General features: G+C 42.1%; 1 protein-coding gene across 4 annotated transcripts in view; it reads right to left on the bottom strand.

The window, feature by feature from the left end:
- Nucleotides 1-20,639, bottom strand: part of DAAM1 (dishevelled associated activator of morphogenesis 1) — a 176,849-nt gene that overhangs the window by 29,685 nt on the left and 126,525 nt on the right. For 3 of the 4 annotated variants that reach the window (XM_023255733.2, XM_023255734.2, XR_006599656.1), the window contains 12 exons: nt 19,936-20,269; nt 19,178-19,288; nt 18,951-19,054; nt 17,737-17,803; nt 17,391-17,508; nt 16,820-16,958; nt 16,477-16,535; nt 13,133-13,320; nt 12,124-12,423; nt 11,702-11,809; nt 4,799-4,828; nt 3,567-3,673 (listed from right to left, as the gene is read on the bottom strand). In XM_023255733.2, coding sequence (XP_023111501.1) covers nt 3,567-3,673; nt 4,799-4,828; nt 11,702-11,809; nt 12,124-12,423; nt 13,133-13,320; nt 16,477-16,535; nt 16,820-16,958; nt 17,391-17,508; nt 17,737-17,803; nt 18,951-19,054; nt 19,178-19,288; nt 19,936-20,269 — 1,665 coding nt within the window. The remainder of the gene's footprint in view (nt 1-3,566; nt 3,674-4,798; nt 4,829-11,701; nt 11,810-12,123; nt 12,424-13,132; nt 13,321-16,476; nt 16,536-16,819; nt 16,959-17,390; nt 17,509-17,736; nt 17,804-18,950; nt 19,055-19,177; nt 19,289-19,935; nt 20,270-20,639) is intronic. The other variant, XM_045059982.1, reaches the window with a different exon arrangement.

Genomic DNA, 20,639 nt, shown 5'->3' with positions numbered 1-20,639 from the left:
TGCAAGTGACCCTGGCCACTGAGGCTGCAAGCCCGGTGTGAAGGGCCCTCACTTCCCTTCCCTGTTCAGCCTGTGGGGCAGGGAGGGCCTTCCTCCCGACTGACTTCACTCCAGGCAGGGCTGTGGCAGGTGCCTGACCAAAGGGTCCGCTAACTTCTGCGGTGTGGGAGTAAGGAAGAGCGTTTAAGGATAACCAAGCGCTGCGGACATATGTGCTTATGAAACATCCCCCACGGAATACGTCACAGGCTTATCTCATGGTGGAATCTGGTGTGATGACTGTGTTGCTGGGGATTAAACTTCTTGTCAGCAAGGTAAGAAATGGAGAGGGTCACCAGTCTTGGGGAACGAAATCAGCAGAAAAGGAGAAAGTAAGTGTGGAAAGGCAGGAAATCTTGACATCAACTTGGAAACATTCCTGTTCATCGTCCACGTGCACAAAACCATCTCCAAGTACTGCTGAGCGCGGTCTCTCAATTCTCTCGCGGGGTCGCACCTGGCCATAGGGAGAACCCATCTAGTGGCGGCTGTGGCCTCCAGGCCGCCACCCTTTCCAACCTGTCCTGCAAACCGCAGAGAGCAAACTTCAAACCTTCTTAAAACAAAGTGTCGTCCTGAACAGTTTGCACCAATTCCCGATCCCACAGGCACGTTAACAGGCCACTAAACAAGCAACTACTCCATGCAGGTTCTCTGCTGCTACTGCACATGCGCTGGGTCTAGCTCTCTCACATCGAGAGGGACCACTGCAAGGCCACTGCTTTCACGATCTCCATTTTATAGACGAGGAGCGTGCGGCTGGAGCTTGGGCTGATTGGTACCCTTAACGAAGGCACGCGGCATGGATCACAGGCTGTCTTGCCCAGTCCCATTTGTTATGACTGATGACTGCTACAATTGCAGGGCTCTCTGTATTAGTTGTGCATCGACCCCCTGCACCTCCCCCACCCCTCCACCCCCGGTGCCTTGGCTTCTGCTGTGCGCCTCCTTGGAACGGCCTCTCGACCCCATGCCATGTAATTGCTATCACCCTTTGAGACCCACTTTCTCTTCTGAGCCCCGTCGGTGTCCTCACTCGGCTCAGCTCCTGGCTCCTTCCGGTTGGATCAGTCCGGGCCTGAGCTGTTCACAAGTCATCTTGCTGGTGTTGTTTTTCTTCTCCAAATAGCCACGAGCTTTCAAAGGCAGCAGTGCTACCTAAAGTCGTGGTGCGTTCTATGGCACCCCACGTAGTGCCAGGCAAGTCAGTGCTCCAAAGTGGTAACTCTAAGATCTCTTCCTTCCTTTCCGCCCCTAGCTCCTTTCACGTGTGGTAAGGCGTTGCCAGCGAAAACGGGAGAATGAAAACAAGGTGAACTACTGACTGGTTAAACAGCTAGATACAACCCAAATTAGAACTCAATCTGCTTTATTTCTGTTACCTTTGCCACACAGCACATTACAGGTCGGTCCTCTACTTTCCTGGCAAGAGTAAAACTATTGATCACGGAAAAGAAAAGCATGTGGGGCTGAATCCTCTGTGGGAAAGAACGTTTTAGAACCTGATCCATAACGTCTAATTACCATAAGGTCAACTGGGACTCAAAATTACCTTGTTACGTATAATATGCTTTTTAATTATGCTCGTTATAATGACACTTATTCATTAAATTGGATTTTAATAGATAATTTAACAGATACAAGGCAATTTCTTAAAATTATCTTCCAGAGAGAGTTTAGATACGCTCAAGTTCTAAGTCACCTTAGGCTCTGACACTTTTAAGGTAACAAGGGAATTATATACCACAAATACAAAATAATTCCTTCAATAATGGGATGGGAAGTTTGCCAGAAAGAACTGGAACCGAATCTATAGCTAGTGTTAGTGTTATGACCCTCAATGACATCTCGTACTGAGAATAATCTGTCTGTGAGGAACTAGGTCACAGATTTTGCTCCTACGAGCACTTAAATACTATAGGAATTCAGTGATAGCTCCCTTTGTCAAGTTGTTTAAAAAGTGTTCCTCCAGACTGCAAAAGCGCAAGATACAGGCAGAAGTTCCAGGCTTTAGGAAAAAAACAAACAAAAAAAACCTTTCCCCAAATTTTCATTTAACTTCACTATTAAGAAGGTTATTTATAAAAAGAAGTTGTAACAAAACAGATTATAGATACTGTAGAAGAGAAATAAGTAGACCTTCAGATTATTTCGTTGGTATCTTCATCAGCATGTGTTCAGGGAGAAAAAGGGGGGCTAAGTACAGGGCCTGGACATTTACATAGCTTCCAGCCAGAGGCAGAAATGAAATGCTAACAGGAGGGTTCATGTTACCTTCCTAGTTGTATTAAAATTCAGGGATCTCACTAAGCTTCAGTTTCTCTTTTACCAAAAGAAACATTTGCTCCCTAAAGTAATATATATCTGGCTAATAATCAAGCTCCGTGCTGTAAACCAAGCAGCAGCACTTTGTGTTAAAAGAAACTCACTGTGAGATCATCTGAAAAATAAAGACTGCTACTCTCCCTCCCTGCGCTCCCTGAAAGAGCAGCCACCTCACGCCAGCTTTAACACATACACGACATTCTTTCCAGAACGTGACCAATGGGACTTATACTTAATGCCCCCCAACCCAGGGTTCTTTAGATCTTCGTTCACCTCAAAAGCATTAGGTATCTTTGCGTGACATAAAAGTTCCTTTTAGAGAAAAGAAGAAATTAGATACAGAAAAGCTACTTGAAATGCCCGGGATGACAGACACAGTGCCTGAAGCTATGAGCAGATTTCAGCCTCCCAAATTTCCTTTCTTCTTTTCAAGTTCCGAGGCCGAGGCCGTGATGGTTCACTAATTATGAGAAAGATTTCTGAACAGGGCTGAAATGGGTAAATTAGCATTTCACTGGGGCTTGAGATTTACATATCTGTTTAGTCATAAAAATGTCTCAAAAAGAGCATGAAATCACATAAACTCTAAGTATAAAAAGGTGACTTCGAAAAGCAAAATAAAACAAAGAGCTTTCATGGTTGCTGCTGATTCTGTGGCAATGTTACTTAATCAAAATACCTCTTAAAAACTGAAAGCAAACTGAGAGTTGATGGGGGGTGGGAGGGAGGGTAGGGTAGGTGATGGGCATTGAAGAGGGCATCTTTTGGGGTGAGCACTGGGTGTTGTATGGAAACTAATTTGACAATAAATTTCATATAATAAAAAAAATAATAAATAAATAAATAAATAACAAAAAAAAAAAAAAACCCACAAAATGCCTCTAAAGCCAGGAAATATACATAAAGGTAAAATCCATTTTACAGGCTCTCTGGGAAAACAAAACAAAAGAAAACATTGATTTGGGACGTTCCACTCTTTAGAAGTCTGTGGAAATTAAACTAAGAAAGTAGGCATCCAGCTCTGATACATTCTGCTCAGGGAAAGTAAGCACCACGAATTCTCCTCACCTCAGACGGAAGAGAATCCAAAGAACTGAATCTCGGCAGAGTCCGATTATAAGAACAAGCACAAACACATGGTTTGGAGCCACCAGAGAGAAAAGTTGGTCCTACCAAAAATGTTTATTCAACTTCAACAATACCTCGATAGAAGGATGTTGCAATTCTGAGCTCTCCGACCATCAATCACCGAAAGTTCTTTGACTTTAAGTTTGGAACTCAGAGTGTCATCGATGGCATCTGCTTCTTTCTATAAAGAGCATGAAAGAAATCCATCAAAGTCAAACAGGGACATTCTGACTTCAGACACACACTTTTCCTTTATATTTTCTGTTTACACACACACACACACACACACACACACACACACACACACACAGGCAAAGCTGAGATGGTGAGGGAGGGAGTATAAGGAGGTGGCAGAATTGAAACGAAGGGCTAAAATCTAGTTGACAAAGGGAAATAATAAGAAACGCTGACCACCCACATTTGAAAAAGCATTTTTGGAAGAACAAAGTGCATCTAAGTTGAAGATGCTAAGCGTGCATAAATTATCAGTGAGTGGTGCCCTCCTTTTGTCCCCCCAAATCCCTATGGATAGCAGACAGAAGAACTGTCACTATGAATCAAGCTCGGCTGAGGCTTGCCATTGCTAGTCTGGCCATTTGCAGGGCCCATTCACTCCGGAGCCATTTGCATCGTGAGCACTCAAAAAGCCAAACAATAAATCCTCCCAAACATCCTCATGTGCAACAGAAAGGTCCCAAGCCCAGATGGTACCTTTCATTACCCTGGAGCCTGATGGATAACAGAGAGGGGGCAATTCAAGGCATTAGTTCAATTACTTGAATTAGCAACAAAACACTACTTCCATACTCTGCCGCTGTACAAAAAGCTGTAAGCAATGATGGCCAGTCATAATTTATGGTGGAAGAGGCACAAAAAAATTCTATATAAAATACTGTTTGAGTAAACTGGGCATCAAGGTGAAAATACAGACTAACTTCATAAATAGCAAGTTTGATTTTATTAGAGGTCAGGATCAATTTTAAACATGGATCATGGCATTTTAAATATGTAAGGAAAGCAAAGAGTTCTGGAACTAACAGTTTGGGAAAAAACAAAGACAATATGGAGCTTATAGTAAGAGGCACTGGGTGATCAAACTTCAACGGTCTCCTGTCATACTGAGATTTCAAGCACATCGCTAATTATCAGTTAAGAGTTGAAACCCAGTGTGGAATTACCTAAGCATTGCATTACACTATCTGGAAGAAAAAAAAAAAAAAAAAAAAAAAAGGATGGCCAAGACATTCTGAGCTTACAGTGAGCCAAGAAGTTATACTAAGCAAGGTTTGGGTAGTTGCTCACTTACCTGCTTGGAGTTACTGTTCACAAAGAAATCCTACAGCCATGGCAGAGGCATGGAAAAGGCAAATCAGATACATGCAGTTCAGAAATCACAGCAACAAACGGGAGAAAGTCAAAGCAGTCAAGGAACTCAGTGACACAGGGTAAAAGAGGATTTATGCCCCAAGGATGAGCAATGAGAGTTGATGAAGATGGGAGAGCCTGGCTGAAGATACAATGAGGGCACGGTACGAAGCATTCTGGGTAGAGGACACGTGTTGTGCACCATTTCCAATGGCGGCAAATCAAACTTGGAAAAGAAAGGACTGAGAACACCCCAGAAAGACCCAAGTTGGGAAAGGAACACACTCTCTTTGAAAGAGGAATGGGCTCCATTTATTCAACATGACAATTTTCACTTGAAGCAGAAAAATATCCATTAATTCCATCAAATTGAGGAAACTACTCCTATGGTCATGTCCTACCAGCAAAATATGCTTTTTTGGGGGGATAGGGGCAGGAAAAATCTGTCTTCTTATGTCATAAGGAAGGATTAAGAAAAGACAAAAGACAAGTTCAGCAACACAGGTCAGTAATATTAACCCTCAGTATCCCTCAAGAGTCCAAACAATGCCTGGCAGTGCTATGGATAGGTATGAGAAACAAGACCGAACATGCAATTAAGAGACAATAAGTGATTCATGTTTGTGTGCCGCCATTGGTGGCCCTGTCCCAACTGCCTCAGGGAAGTTCAAGGATACAAGGCCTGCGGCCTCCTCCTGAAATACTCCAGACAAGATCTGGAGTGAAGAAGAGAAAGAGGAAGAAGTAACTGACATGTTAAGAGAAAGTTACAGCCTTCTTTACATGGTTTTGCCATGCTGGAATGAAGAAAGCTTCAGGGTGCAAAACACACCCCAGCTCTCAGGCCAACTGCTTCATGACCAGCAGTTGCTCAGCAGATTCCTTAAGGCCTCATTGGCCCTGGCAGCACTGCCAAGGCCAATTTTACACAGATGAGCTGTTTCACATCATTCTTCCAGTGGGAAACAAAATGTGTCCTCCTTTTGCTCCTCCCACACAAGGAGGGATTGCTTTTCTAGAACGGCATTTAAAAATAAGTTGATAACCACAAGAAACCTTTCTTCTACTCTGACGTCACAGTTTTCTTTTGTCCCAGTTGCAACAGCCAGGTTTTCTACACTCAAACTCCTTAGGACACTTTCCCTGTAAAAGTAGCCTCTCCTTTCAAGGGCAGAAAGAACTATGGCAAAGTGAACTCCGTGAGGTCATCTTATCCCACTTTTCTCTCTTACTGAGGCAAGTTGCTAGTTGAATTTAGATCCAGCTATTACTGTCTGGCCTTCAAAGAAGAAACTTCTACAAAGCTCTCTGGCAACTTATTCTCCGTAAGTTTGCACTGTCAGAAAATTAAGACTTCTGACCTTGACTATAGTGGGCTATGGAATCAGGCAACTATCATTAATTAGGTGTGAGGCTTGTAGCTCAGCCTTACTATCTGCAAAATGGAATTAACAACTGGATTATTACTGTGACGACTAAACATGGTAATTCATGTAAAAAAGCAATGTGCACGGTACCTTGTACATACTTATGAGCTGAACACTTGGAAGGTATCATACAACTATCTTTCAAGCTGATGATCAAGTCCATTTTTTTTCTCCTATTGCTCTCTTTTTAATTGAGTTGAAGAACAGCTGGTCAAGATCTCCCGTTTGTTGCCAGCAGCAGAAGTAAGCGACCGTTAATAGCCAAGTAATGCATCTTATCTTTGCAGAGGTGATGATGAGGAATGCCATGGGAGAGTGTGGTTTACTGTTAGCCTTAAGGTTTCCCTTCTTTAACAGTCCTTTAACCACATTTAAAATAAAATCACAAAGCTTATTAGATGGGCATGTTAAAAATAATGATGCTTCCAGGCCTCTTTCAAATAAGTTAACATTCTTTTTGAAACTTTAAATGATTCACTAATTGGCTTGGGCCAAACACCATAGGATCACCTAACAGGACGTCTGATTTTTCCAGATGATTTTTGGTGTAGGGCTTTGGAAAATAAAAGTTGGGACTCGAATTTTCAGGAACCAATGCTGATAGCTTCCTAGGGATAAGGTTCCTCAATGACATAATGATTCAACAGTTTATAGGTAATAATAATCCTTACCTGGATATTTCTTAATTTTTTCGAGGTTACAATCCCTTTGCAAATCTGACAAAAGGTAGGGATCCCTCTCCAGAAAAATGCATACTATTCATATAAATGCATAATATTAAAATATATTTTTAAAATTTTATTTATTTTTGAGACAGAGAGCATGAACAGGGGGAGAAGCAGAGAGAGGGGGGGAGACACAGAATCTGAAGCAGGCTCCAGGCTCTGAGCTGTCAGCACAGAGGCCGATGCAGGGTTCAAACCCACAAATGGTGAGAGCATGACCTGAGCTAAAGTCAAATGCTCAACCGACTGAGCCACCCAGGCGCCCCTAAATGCATAATATTTATATAAAACCCTGCCTTTAATTAACTCTCACCATGGAGTCAATTAATAGAACTTCTACCTTATACTTTGGTCTAAGAAAAACCGTCATTCATAATTTTCTCTTCGGCCTTCACATGCCATGGTGAAGGGCCAAGATTATTGAAATAAATACCCTAAATTATAATTTTTCAATGTAAAAACTAGATCTCCAGAATACTGAAAATGTGAAAAGAATAACAAAAAATTCTTTGACCATTTATTTAAGAAAAAAAAAATCAGAAGATAACACAGAATGTTCCAAATGGGAGCCCAAGAATGACTTCTATATTACGTTATTAACAGGAAGAGGTCAGATTCTGGAGTTTGGCGTTGCAGTTAGCCTTTGTTCCCTACATCAGAGCAGAGAGGCTTTCAAATGTTCTACCGTATGCTGATAAAAGGACCTGTAAAGAAGGGGTGCCCTCAGGCAAAGAACTGGGAGAAGGAATGGAGATACGAGCTGTAAATTTACTGCTACAAAGATATGACTCCCTTTAGGTAAATGTAAAATTCATCTTCCTATATCCAACTGCACGGATAGGGAGAATGAATTTATAACATCGCAAGGTGAAAATTTCCCACAAAACCAAAATGAATATTGTTTAAGTGTATCTCAAGTAATACTACTATGCATGTGATGTATTAAAACAAGCCCTTTGTGGTTGGCCTGGAAATCATGCATAATGTAGCTTCAATGAGGAAAAGAGGTTCTGAGATTCAAGAAATTGACTTTCAAATGAACTTTTGGAATGTAAGCAGGGGAGTAACTGCACGCTATTAAATTCCACTTCATGTGGCACATAAGCTTACATAATCAGGTCCGCACACCTTTGATATCCACACTGGAAAAGAAAAATCCTGAATAGAAATGGTCTTGTTCTTAAAACCGGAGTTACAGAAAATCCTTCACAAAGCCTGACCTTCATAGTGAATGAAACTGTGGTGTAAGAACAAAGTGAAACTGAGAATTTATGCCACTTGTGACCTGGCTGTGCCACCTGTTCAGACACTGAATATATGCTAAGCCATATTTCTATTACCTATGAGATAGGAATAATACCTCATAGAGCTGGTGTGAGGATGAAATAAAAAAAAAATAAGTATAAGAGTGTCTTGAGAACTAAATTTTACAATTGATGAGATTGAGACTGGGTATATTGTTCTCAGCACCAAAAAGGTAATGGATACTTAATATTGATTATCATTTTTTTTAGTCTATACAGATTGTCTTTGTCTTTGCTTTTACACTGTAAGTTGCATCAAAAGCCTGTGCAACCATTCAATACATTTGCATCCTTTGAAGCATTTCACATACAAAGCAGATGGTATAAATATCTGTTTTGATTTTTATGATAAAAATATTTCTCAAATCAATTGGGCATACCTTTCCTATGTGTGCATATTTATACAAAATCTCTCCTAAATATCATTAATCAGTGTTCATCTAAAGTTACTAATCTTATACCTGAGGTTGTGTTCAAAATCCTACTCTGTAGAGTGTTCTTGTTACATGCACACAGGTAATGGTATTCATGTGTTCCTTTGCCTCTCTGAGAAACTGACTTGTTCAAACAACTGGCTGAAGTTCAGAGAGTTTGACCAGGGTTTTATAATTGGAGGGATAGAGGAGATACTATAGAAAAAAAAAAAAAAATAGGTTCCCACTATTCACTGGGGAGTGGAAAGGAGAGCAGTTCAAGTGTGATGATAATTATACAGCGTATTGCCAAGACTAAAATGAAAATACGCAGGTCTTTGACATTGTCATTAGATAAGGAGATAGGGAACATTCAATGACAGGCACGCCGTTTCCTATACTCTGTCCTACAAATTCCTACTAGAATGTCTGTATCTTTAGTTTTTTGTTTTTTTTTTTTTGGTCTCTCAACATTCAATAAACTCAATAAAATGGATAAAATTACCTTCATTTGGGAAATATATCTATGGTTTAAAAATCTCATCTCAAATTTGTGCGCCAAGAGAGGAAACCTACTTCAATCAAGCTGAGCCAAGTGTGTTGAAATCTTTTTCCAGAAAGTGCCATTAAAATGTCACAAATGAATGTACCCGTCTCCTTAGCGTTAAGTACAACTGATATGTTCTGGTCTACACTGACTGGAATGACTACTGATTACTTAAACAGGGATCGGTTGCTAGGAGACAATTACCCAATTGCAAGGCTTTCTGCAACCCTGTCTCCCAGAGCTCTTGAGAACTGTCCACATATTTGTCCCAGAGCATTTTGGCAGCATCCTTCTGCACCTTCTGCTGAAAGCCAGTTAATTATGAGTCTTGTAAAGTCGGGTCTTTTAACCACCTGCCTTCATGATCAACGCAACCCACATGCTCAGACTTGAATAACATCATTTGGAATTGACTGCTGTTTTCCCTTTCTTTAATTTACTTTTTTAAAAAAAATTTTTTGTTATGTTTTTATTTTATTTTTGACAGAGACAGAGTGCAGGCAGGGGAGGGGCATAGAGAGAGGGGGAGACACAGAATCTAAAGCAGGCTCCAGGCTCTGAGCTGTCAGCACGGAGCCCGACACAGGGCTTGAACTCTACGGACTGTGAGATCATGACCTGAGCTGAAGTCGGATGCTTAACCAACTAAGCCACCCAGGCACCCCTTTAATTTACTTTTCTACTTACTTTACTTTTCTACTTTACTTTTCTAAGCTCCCAAACCTTCACCTTAGGCAACCAGAATGGACCAGAATTAGTGACTGAAACTGAAGTGGGAAATCAATTGGATGTGTAATGAGGTCAGAAGATTACTGAATCTACCAGGAAATTTGCTAAAATGTCCTACGACTTCATGTCAAGGCCCAGAGAACACCTTCCTAGGTCAGCAGCAAAGAGACCGAGAGAGGAGGTCCACTGCAGCCAATCAGGAATGAGTCTGGTCCAAGCACCTGCCATATGAGGGCCCTAAACATACCCTTTGTTTGTCCCTTGAAAGATAAAGTGTCTTGCTTTCTACTGGACATTATCTTTTTTCCCCTTCATTTTCCTTTATTTTGTGGGTACAACACTGCACAAGTTTTCCTTCATACTTATGGAGGGGCCCCAGCTGAGGGCTCCTGTTTTAGGTTCATGCTACCATGGCAGACAACGACCAGCATTTTTGTACTTTACTAAAATAGCACAGAATACAATGCAGAGAAGCTTTCCCTCTGAGTGAAAATATTCTGGCCAAAAGACATACTACTTTTTCAGTTTCAGATGTATCAAAGGTTTTAAAATAAAAACCTGTCACAGTTTCGGTTTCTCCCCAGCCTCAGTCCATCTTCTCCCTCGATGGTTGGCAGTTCTGTTCTGAGACACCCTTTCTTGCGAGCCAGTCTGCAGCTGCTCTGAGGATGCTCCAGCCAGCACATGATTCACGTAGGAGATAAAGGGCTCCCAGTAAAGCCCAAGAAAAGCCCCCATGCAGATGCCTGGCATGCTTGTGTTCCTAGTAAGATGCACTCTGCTCTCTCCATCATCTCTCTCAGTCATCCTGAAGAATCTTTCTTCTCTCACTCCAGGACACCACGTTTCCCTTCCTACGTCTCTGACTGTCTGCTTGGGATCTTTGTTGTGATCTCTTCTGGTCCACCCTTAGGAGGATCTGCTAAGATGTCCTCTCAAGAAGTGAGAGGTACCATCAGATGTGACTGGAGTGTATGGCATAAAGTTGATTCGCTGGCTATATCAACATGGATAGCCAACGAGCACCAAATCACACGTTTCCCACTAGCGTCACAAAAGTTTGGCTCCTGTTTCAGAAGCTTCTCTGGTCCTTTTTCTGTCAGTGCCATCCTCCAAATTGCTCAGCCTTCCCAGCCCCACTTCTGAGTTGACCGTGTTCGTGACATATAGTAAAAACTTCTAAGGTTCTGGTTAACCGTCAAATCATGGTTATTTACAAACCCTTGTATGTCTAAAGGTTCCATCTATTTCAAAAAGCAGTTCATTTCTGATAATAACCAACGGATATATAGATATTTAAAAGTCAGATAAACTAAAATGGCTTAAGAAACGAACCCTGCGACAATTACAAGTTAGGCAGCTCTCCTACTAATATTTGCTCCTGGTGACCCATTTGGACCAAGCACAAGAGATATTAACATACGAAACTCCTTCCACCAATGCAGATAAGGTCTTGGACACACACCAGGGTATGAAGTTAACAAGCAGCTTCAACACGTTCACACACATACACGGACAGGCACTTAGACACACATGTGAACACACGCACGCCATGCTGCTTTGCAGGGACAGAGCAGGGTAGACCAGACAGCCTCAAACCAAGACGCCCATCACCTCATGGCATGGCAGGTAGCACGGGGACCATGCGTGAGGACAGGACTTCTTATTTTTGTCTCATCTGGAGAGCACACAGTGTTACCTGCTGTCTTTGGTAGGCAGAGAATGTTCTCTCCAGGTCTTCGAGGTCTAGAATTTTGAAGACTTTTGTATCATCAATTTCAGTCCATACTGTTCCTTCCAGTTTATTCTGCAAACATCAAGTTAATAAGTAATAAATACTAGAGTTTATGGTTATATACAAAAAGAACAGACGTGGTTATTTTTTTAAAAAGTGCTGCCACCCCCAATTTTTCATTCTACCAGATGCTCAAAGTGGTCTGGCTTCAAACAACATGTCATTTATTTCAGCTTTAACACTTGAAGTATCAGAGCTAGTGAGAACCCGAGTCCATACTAAGAAAATGAAATCACTTAACAGTCAGGGCTGTTTCCCTTTTCAATGACAGCACAGTGAGCTGCTAATGTTATCCATTAGAGGGAAAATCAGAACAAATGGCTTACCTCAGGCAGCTTAGACCAGTTGAAGGATTTCAGGGCATTTGTGGGCTGAGGAATGTTTTTCTTCTTGAGTGCCAGACCCAGTGGAGCACCAGGAGGTGGCATGATCCCCCCTAAAGGAGGAGGCCCTGGGGGAGGAGGAGGGCCGCCTGGAGGAAGGGGAGGGGGTGGAGGAGGAAGCATTCCACCTGGCAGAGGTGGAGGTGGTGGGGGGGGGAGGAGGGACCCTGGGACAGAGGAAGGAAAGGGCCCCCCTGGGGCTCCAGGGGAGGGTCCACCTGGGATCGAAGCACAGACAGCTCTCTGAAAAGGTAAAAATAGGAAAAGAGAAGGTCAGTGGAAGAAGTAAATTCACTGGATGATTCGGAGTCTGAAACTTTGCCTAAAACGTATGTTACAGAGAAATTCACATTTCTGAGAAGATGGGTTTAAAAGGAGCAATAAATCAAATGGGCTTTAGGGTCTTCAGGGACTACTGAGTCAGCCCTTTATATGTGGCACGTTAGTGCTTGTCTGTATAGCACTCACGTATCCCTCACTTCTTATAGCATCCGAGTTTGGTTTTCATGAAATCAGTTTTCATTTTAAGAAGTTAACGTGGGGTGCCTGGGTGGCTCAGTCGGTCAAGCGTCTGACTTTTGATTTCGGCTCCGGTCATGATCTCACAGTTGGTGAGTTCGAGTCCTACATCAGGATCCATGCTGACCGCACGGAGCCTGCTTGGGATTCTCTCTCTCTCAAAGTAAATAAATAAAACTTTAAAAAAAAAAGTTAACGTAATCTCCTTTGATCTTATTAGAGAATCTGCATTGATTTAAATACACACACCCCCAACCCCCCTCTGCTGCCTGACTTACACGATGGCAGAGGGAGGAAGTCTTAAAACCATTGGGACAGATCACCTTGGGATACCCAGGCAGAAGCTGTCTGCCTAAGGTAGAGGGGCTCCAGGGTAAGCGAGGCCCAGCAGCTGCTCAGAAACGAAGACCCGGCCCGTGGCCCCGGCCCTCACCCTGTTCAGCTCGTGGAGCTGTGCTGTGAGGTCCGCCACCTGCTGCTTGACTTGCTTGTGCTCGCTAGTCTCCTTTTCAAGCTTCTCTTTCATTTTATTTAAGGTCTGCATCATCTCCTCCTTCTCTTGGGTCTTGGCGTCACATTCGCGCTCTTTCTTTTCCAATTTCTGTTGCAACTCATTGTGCTCTACACAAGAAAACAACGGGACGTGAAAACAGGGGACTCTTCAAAGCTGAAGTGTTTTTCTCTAAACAGAAAACTGGCTGAGGATGATGTGAGGCTCTTCATTAGGTAAATATTATTCCTCTCCTCCGTCAAAGGGAACGACTTGTGGACTCAGTGGTGTTCGTGCTTGGAGGGGTCTTTAGGTGAACAACGTTATGGTTAACTACGTCTTGTAAAATACTGAAGAAGAGACCCGGAAGTCACAGTCCTGAAGATGGAACACAAGGGTGAGCACCTATTTGTGGAGGATAATGGTGCCCGTTTGGTATTTAATTCAGGATCCTGTCATAAAAATGGCCCTTTAGCCACACTAGGGAAAATGAATATTAAAAAGGCTTCTTTTGACAAATTAGAAATGAGAACCAGAGAAGCCACTGTTTGTTAGCCAGGTTGCTGGCTTGTGTCCAACCAGCAGAGGGCTGAGAGGGAGGATCTTGCTCCCTGGGGATATGCTGATGCCAGACCCCGTCTGTCCCGACACCGAGTCCTCTCTCCCATTCTCCTCTCGGAAGGCTACCTGGACTTGAAGTATTTTATGCTTCTGGCAAATAGTCCTTAAAACTTGTGAAAGCAAATGCTATCAGATTCTCAGCATTAAAGACTTTAAGGGCAGCGCATGACAATCGCCACAATATGGGGAGAAAAATATTAGCTCTCAGCTGTAGTTTTACTCACTTCCCAATCCTGCTATAATGGCACGAGGCATCCAATGGAGCCCAATGTTTACTTACATTGCCAATATGCCTGCTGACTCCAGCCCTCGCGGGAGTGAGGAGCTTTGGGAAAGAGGACTAATGAAGTTGAGGCTGCAGGTTTTTATTTCAAATACTTGGCCCCAATTCCTACTCTTTTCATAAAGTAAACCCACGGGAGATATAACCCACTGGGGCTGAGCTACACAGAATTGGTCTCTATTTCTGAATCTGGTAACACATTTACATTCTCGCTGTCTCCATCTCTTACTTTTTCTTTCCTGAGTTTGCAGAGAAGAGTTCACGCCATTGAAAGCCTTGAATTCTACCAGTCTTGAAGTTAAGGTGATCACTATTCATTCTGTGAATGAATGCATCCCTGACTTCTTCCGCGATGCGTCTGAAACCCACCTCACTGTATCCCATTTTCCTTCTTCTGTCTCCACGTCATTCTTCTTTCACAATTCTAAGACTTGAGACTCTTAAGACCGGTCATTAAGCTTTGACAAATCCTGCTGTGCCTCAGAACCACCTCAGAGGTTTTAACATTTCAGGAGCCCCAGACCCCATTTCTGGGAGTGTCTTCTACAGGTCAGGGACAGGGCTTAGGGATTTGTTTTCAAACGCTCCTTAGATGATTCTGACGTAATGCCAGGTTTGGGAAGCTGCAGCCTAAAGGATTCTCCCTACAAAGGCGTTCATTTACCATCCATTTGCTAAGATCTTCTTGAACACTTACTACTGACTATGCCATAGTAAAGAGAATTCTCCACCTTTCAGGGCCAGAGAACTCCCATCTCCTCACAGCCTCCACCCTCCGATTCATCATCGTGTGCCCTTTTTGATACAGCCTTGCTACTTGAAGACTTCAGAAAAGAATTAATTTTATCTACATTATCTCCTCTTTTTACACTCCACCTGTGACCTCACGTTAAACCATCCTGTTCCACCCACTGACCTTGGCCATTATTTCTCATCCCACCTCAGCCACCTAAATCTACCATAGTCCCTATCATTTATAGTGCAATCAATATGGCACTAGGTTAAAGTCCTTACATTTGTTTTGTCCTTTAATCTTTGCAACAGCCCTGCAAGTTAGATATAATCTTCAGCTTAAGGGGGGGGGGGGGGGGAGAAGAGGAGTCTGCATTGCCTATGCATGCAGTCAGTGAGGAATGGAGTTGAGACTCAGACCCAGAGCCCAGTGCAGGGCCTGACACATACAGGCATTCAACAAGCCTGCACTGAGTGACCGCCTGAATGACTCCAAAGCTTCTGTCCTGGGTGCGCTCCTTAGCTTGCACACCCACATCCCTGTGCTCTACGTTTGCCCCTAAAGTATCACCTGACCATTTTCTCTTCGGTATCACCTCTCTTCACCCCAACTTTTGGTCAGTGTTTCTATTCTTTCTACAGCAGCTTCTGGAATCTATTTATAAAACGGTACACAGCAACCTCACCTGTGTGAGAGCGATCTGAATTCATATATGGGACTTCTAATATAGGTGCACTGCGTGTCTGGTATTTTCTGCTACCAGTGGTGGCCCTGCTTTTCTGCTCCACGGAAAAGGACAAATGTGATGAGGGAAAAGGAAATGCTTTGGCATCTCTTAGACCCTCTTTTCAACGCACTAAATATCGGGGGTGAGTGCTATTGTGTGTCACTGGCTGTGACTAAGTAAGTTGGACAAGGAAAAGGAAGTCAGTCGGCCAGCAGAGTGAAAGAGCAGAGGCCGGGAACAGGACTGTTTTCATAAGACGGCCGACTTCAAGTTGGCAAGCATTTGGAAGGGAGAGGGTGACTTCTATCCGTTCTGTGAGTGGCTGGCACAGTGATGGGTACAAAGGACTCTCCTATCACTTGATGCTGAGTGTTAAGACCAAAGACGTGCTCAAGTACTCACCAAGAGCTGGCCTAGTTACGTCTCATAATGCCTGTATCTACAATGATCGGTGATTTTCTATATGATTTCTCTTTTTATAACGGGTGCCAAACTAAGGTCATGTGGAGAATTGGGCTGCTGAAACCAGGTGGCCTGGGTTTCTGTTAAAATTCTGGGTAGTCCCCCTTAAAACCTAGTGTGCTTTAAAGAGCAGTTACAGAGTGGGGGGAGGGCTGGCATGAGCGGTAGTTAAGAAAATTTGAGTTAATGAATGCCAAACAGCAAATGCTACAAGCTTTTCAAAAAAAATTTACATAATTATAATAAAAGGATAAAATATTTGGCAATCAGCATGACAATTAAAATAGCTGAATTCGAGAGAAAACAGGGCAAAATGCCCTTAAGACACAGAAAAAGAAAGGCTGTTGGATGCATTCAAGTCAGTAAGAAATATCAGTGCAAGTTTCTAAAATATACAGAAAGCAGAGTTGCCCAATAACCAAATACGCGGCCGTTTCTCTCACCGGGTCCTCACTATTTACCTTTTCTCATTTTTTCCGCTTGTTCTTTCCACTGCTTAACTTCATTTTCATTGACCAACCTGTATGATAGTCAAAAGAGCATTCATTACAAAAACATAAAAGGACCGTTGCCAAAATGCATGCTCTTCTAGGTACAAAAATAGTCCTCTGCAGAAAAATCCTCAGCATGCTTGAAACCCATTTAAACCCAGATGTTACTCAGATACATTACATATGTATATATAGGCGCTCACATTTGACCTCTAGAACATTTCGGTTCTCCCAGCTGCTATTTTAAAGTAGGATAAAGTAAACGCCTTACATTGTGACTATCATCTCACAGACAGCAAAATCAGAAACTTACATTCGTACGACATTCTTAATGTTAAAGTTTTCCAAAGGCGTGGTGTCAGGGTCCTGTCCTTTGTCATTCTGAATAACTATCTGCTGTATAATCCTATCTAGTAGCAGCCAGTACTGAACGGTGTTGCCGCTTCTCTTGTCTAAAAAAGAAAAGAAGGGTGGAAAAATACTTCATGTTGTTTCTAAACTAGGATGAATATGTTTCAACAGCGGTCACCCGCCAGAGCCACAGAACCAGAGATGTTTATAACATCTGCACCAGCACTTCCCAAAGTTTCTGGAATTCTGACATGCGATGATCATTTACATGATTGAGAGGCACTTTATACCCCTTTCTAAATGTGTTGCAAGGCATATATTTATTTTTAAAATCAAAGGAAGTTATAATTCATTTCATTTTTAGAATGTCATAATACCCCTTAAGCTGTGTGGAGACACGTTGGACTGTCACAAAAGCAAGGTTTGGAATCCCTGGTGTGCACCCAAGCTAATCAGCGCTGCTCAGAAGACAGAGCCCTTTGGATGATGTCCAAACATTCAAAAACACACATGTAAGTCACAAACACACTCACAAGGCATTTGGAGGCAGTGGTGCAGGATGGACATGAAGTGAGGGTAAGCTTCACTATGGGTCAGCCTCTTCCTGGTCAGCTCAAACATCTGAGTCGCACTTTTTGTGTCTATGTGAACCTATTCCGTATGAAAAAGAGATCTAAGTCAACGCCCGGTATCCTCAATAGCTGCAACGCAAGGTAAGCAAATCCAAGGCACGCACGGCTAATCCTGCCACTTAGGTAGCAAAACAAAACCCGGATTTTGCTTTTCGGTTGTACCGGTCCATGTCAACTCAACACACGTTACGGGAAGGGAAGTCCATGAGTTCATGAGTTAAATCTGAATAATTGTGACCATACGTACCAGTTCAAATCTTTTGGCAAATTCTAGTTCATCTTCATTTCTGAGCATTTCGAAAAAATCTAAATGCCTGAAATCCAATAAAAGAGAAGCTATTAAAAGTAGAATGTCCTACAAACACAAGCACATAGGAATTAGGACATTAATACTAAGGCCTTTCCTACATTGTCAGAGAGAGCTCTAAAAGAAATAAGACAAAATTGTGAATGCCTTTGCTTAACTATGTTCTAAGGAAAAAAGATACTCTGAGTGAGATCACAGTAAGATACAAGCTTCAAAGCCTAGGATGCCTAGTACACATTAGATAATTAATAAATGTTTATCAAATTCCAACACAACCAAGTCCAGCTTCTGCTCACAGACTTCTTTTATGGAAAAAGCAAATCCACTTGCCTGACTGATGAATTAAGATCACCAAAGAAATATTCATGCCATTCACCTATTCATTCAAATATTTATGGAGTCCCTACTATGTATTTTAGCAACCGGGGATAATAAGTTTTATGAAGACAAACGTATCAGAGTAAAGGGAATAAAGAATAATGGGAGGTAAGGTGAGTGGTGGACACACACTGGCTGGAACAGGTCTCTTGGAAGGGAGCAATAAGCAATTTGGACATCTGTAGGAAGATCTTTTAATGCTGAGCAAATACCAAGTACAAAGGCCCTGAGGCAAGAATATTCTGACATGTTCACAGAATATCAAAGAGTGCATGAACGAGGTAGGAGAGCAGTAGGAGAGATCTGAGAGCTGGTGGGAGATCTTAGAAATGGTAAAATGATTGCAAACAAGAGCCAATGAACAAGAAAGTGAAAATTAATGCCTATCAGGGTGCCTCCAAGTTTTATAGTCAATTTTCATAATAGCCCATAAAACATAGTTGTCATCATCATCATATATCTTAGGGGAAAAAAAACAAACAAAAAACACAACAGGAAGATTCAGAAAGATTGAGTAACTTGACCAGAATATATAGCAAGTGAAAGAGGTAAGACAAGAATGTGGATTCGGCCTGATGCCAGAACCCACATGAGGTTCTCCACACAATGTGCTGCTTCCTTCACGGAGAAAGTCTTCATATAAAAGCATCATAGTTGAACTAACAGTCTGGGGCCAGCTCCTTATGCTACACAAAGCTCACATGTAGTTCACAGGCTAGCACTACACACATGGAAAAAGCCTGAGGATGATCTCAGATGAGAACAGTCTGACTTACCTATCTAATGTTGAGTTTTCATGTTCCCTTAATTTATCTATTACAGGTTGAATTCCTAACATCAGAAATTCATAGCGAAGATGAAGTCTAAAGTCCAAACTTTCCTGAAAGTGAAAGGGTGATAAAATACATATTTATGCTTTTTGGACTACATAGTAATCTTTTTTTTTTTTTAACATTCTTCTTCAATAATACATGTTTTCAATAGCAGTATGGAAGGTTCTTACCACCCCAGCGCCTTGGCTCAGCACTGCGTTGATGAAGGACATGATGGCAGTCTTGAGACTCACTTCATCTCGATACCGCCCTGTGCTTTTATCCAAGTCATTGATTAATGTCTACCAAGGACACAAATATAGAAACAAAGGACTGAATCACTAATTGTACATTCACTTTATATATTCTTATACTCAGAAGTCAATTTTTAAAAATCTCGTGTTTAGTCAGAATTACATGGATCTATAGAAAGCCATCTTTTATTTTTCTTAAAATTAGTTCAAAAAACTCTTTCAAAATTCCTACATCACATACATCCATATATGTATGTATGTATGTATGTGTGTGTGTGTGTGCACACACACACACACACACACACAAAATACATATTTTGTCTGCTTTGTCAACTCAGCTCTTTATATTTGAGCATAAATATGGTGACATAATCCCACTGTATATATTAATACTAAATCAAGAATGGTAACCTATAAAAATTTCAGGGAACACTGCATTTCATGGAATCAAAAGATATATGCTACATGATGTGTAGAAAGCAGGGCCACATTTTCAAGTTCAGTAAATCTAAAATCCCAGGTTGATTAACTATAGAACGCTTCTACTCTGGTACTAAAACCCAAAAGGACAGAAAGACTGGAAGACATAGTGTGAGTAATCATCACAGGGGGAAATAAGTCATGTTCCCCCTTCAGGGCCAGGAAGGCAGCTGTCAAAAGGGGTGAGTGACCAAGTGGCAAGGGAGCATGCCCACCTGAAAGCGGGTTCTTTCACTGGCATACTTCTGGTAGTGCAGCATGGCCTGCAGAACCTTCTTGTGACCCCCGGGAACCAGGCACACGGCGCCCAAGATTTCCAGCACGGCCACCTTTGTTTTAATGTTCTCTGTGCTCAGACTCTGAGCAATCACGTTTATACTCTCAGAGTGAGCCAGGACATGAGCCCGGCCTTGAGAGTTGTTCATTAGCGCCTTTATACAACCAATGAGAGAGGTATGTATTCGAGACTCTGAGGTCTCGTAGTCCATGGTCTTTAGAAAGTTGAGAATACATGACAGGCCATCCAAGTCAATGAATCTGGTTACAAACCTGTCAGGAGAAGAAGGTTAAAACGTATCAGACTTAAGTTTATTTGGAATTTTCTAATAGCCCTTAATGGGAAAGTTTTGCAGGGACAGGAGGAAGGAAGACATAAGTCCTGAGCACCAAAGATCTACCCTGATGAAGTCTTCTTAATTCCTGGCCTCTTCCTCTGCACAAACCCAATGGTCAGGTCTCTCAGAAAGGTAAAATAATCTCTATTTGAGATACAAAGATCTCAGCTGATACAAAGAACCAATTAACAGATCATACAACCATAGAAACTCAGGAACAGGAAGACACTCAGAATATGTGTCTTAAGTTAAAGTCATCTGCTGATCCCGCGTTGTTATAGCATTCAGCCCCTAGATACCTTTAT

This window comes from Felis catus, chromosome B3 (assembly GCF_018350175.1).
Source record: "Felis catus isolate Fca126 chromosome B3, F.catus_Fca126_mat1.0, whole genome shotgun sequence".
NCBI classification, from domain to species: Eukaryota; Metazoa; Chordata; class Mammalia; order Carnivora; family Felidae; genus Felis; species Felis catus.
The sequence above is the reverse complement of the archived record's forward strand: the minus strand, read 5'-3'. Positions and strand labels throughout refer to the sequence as shown.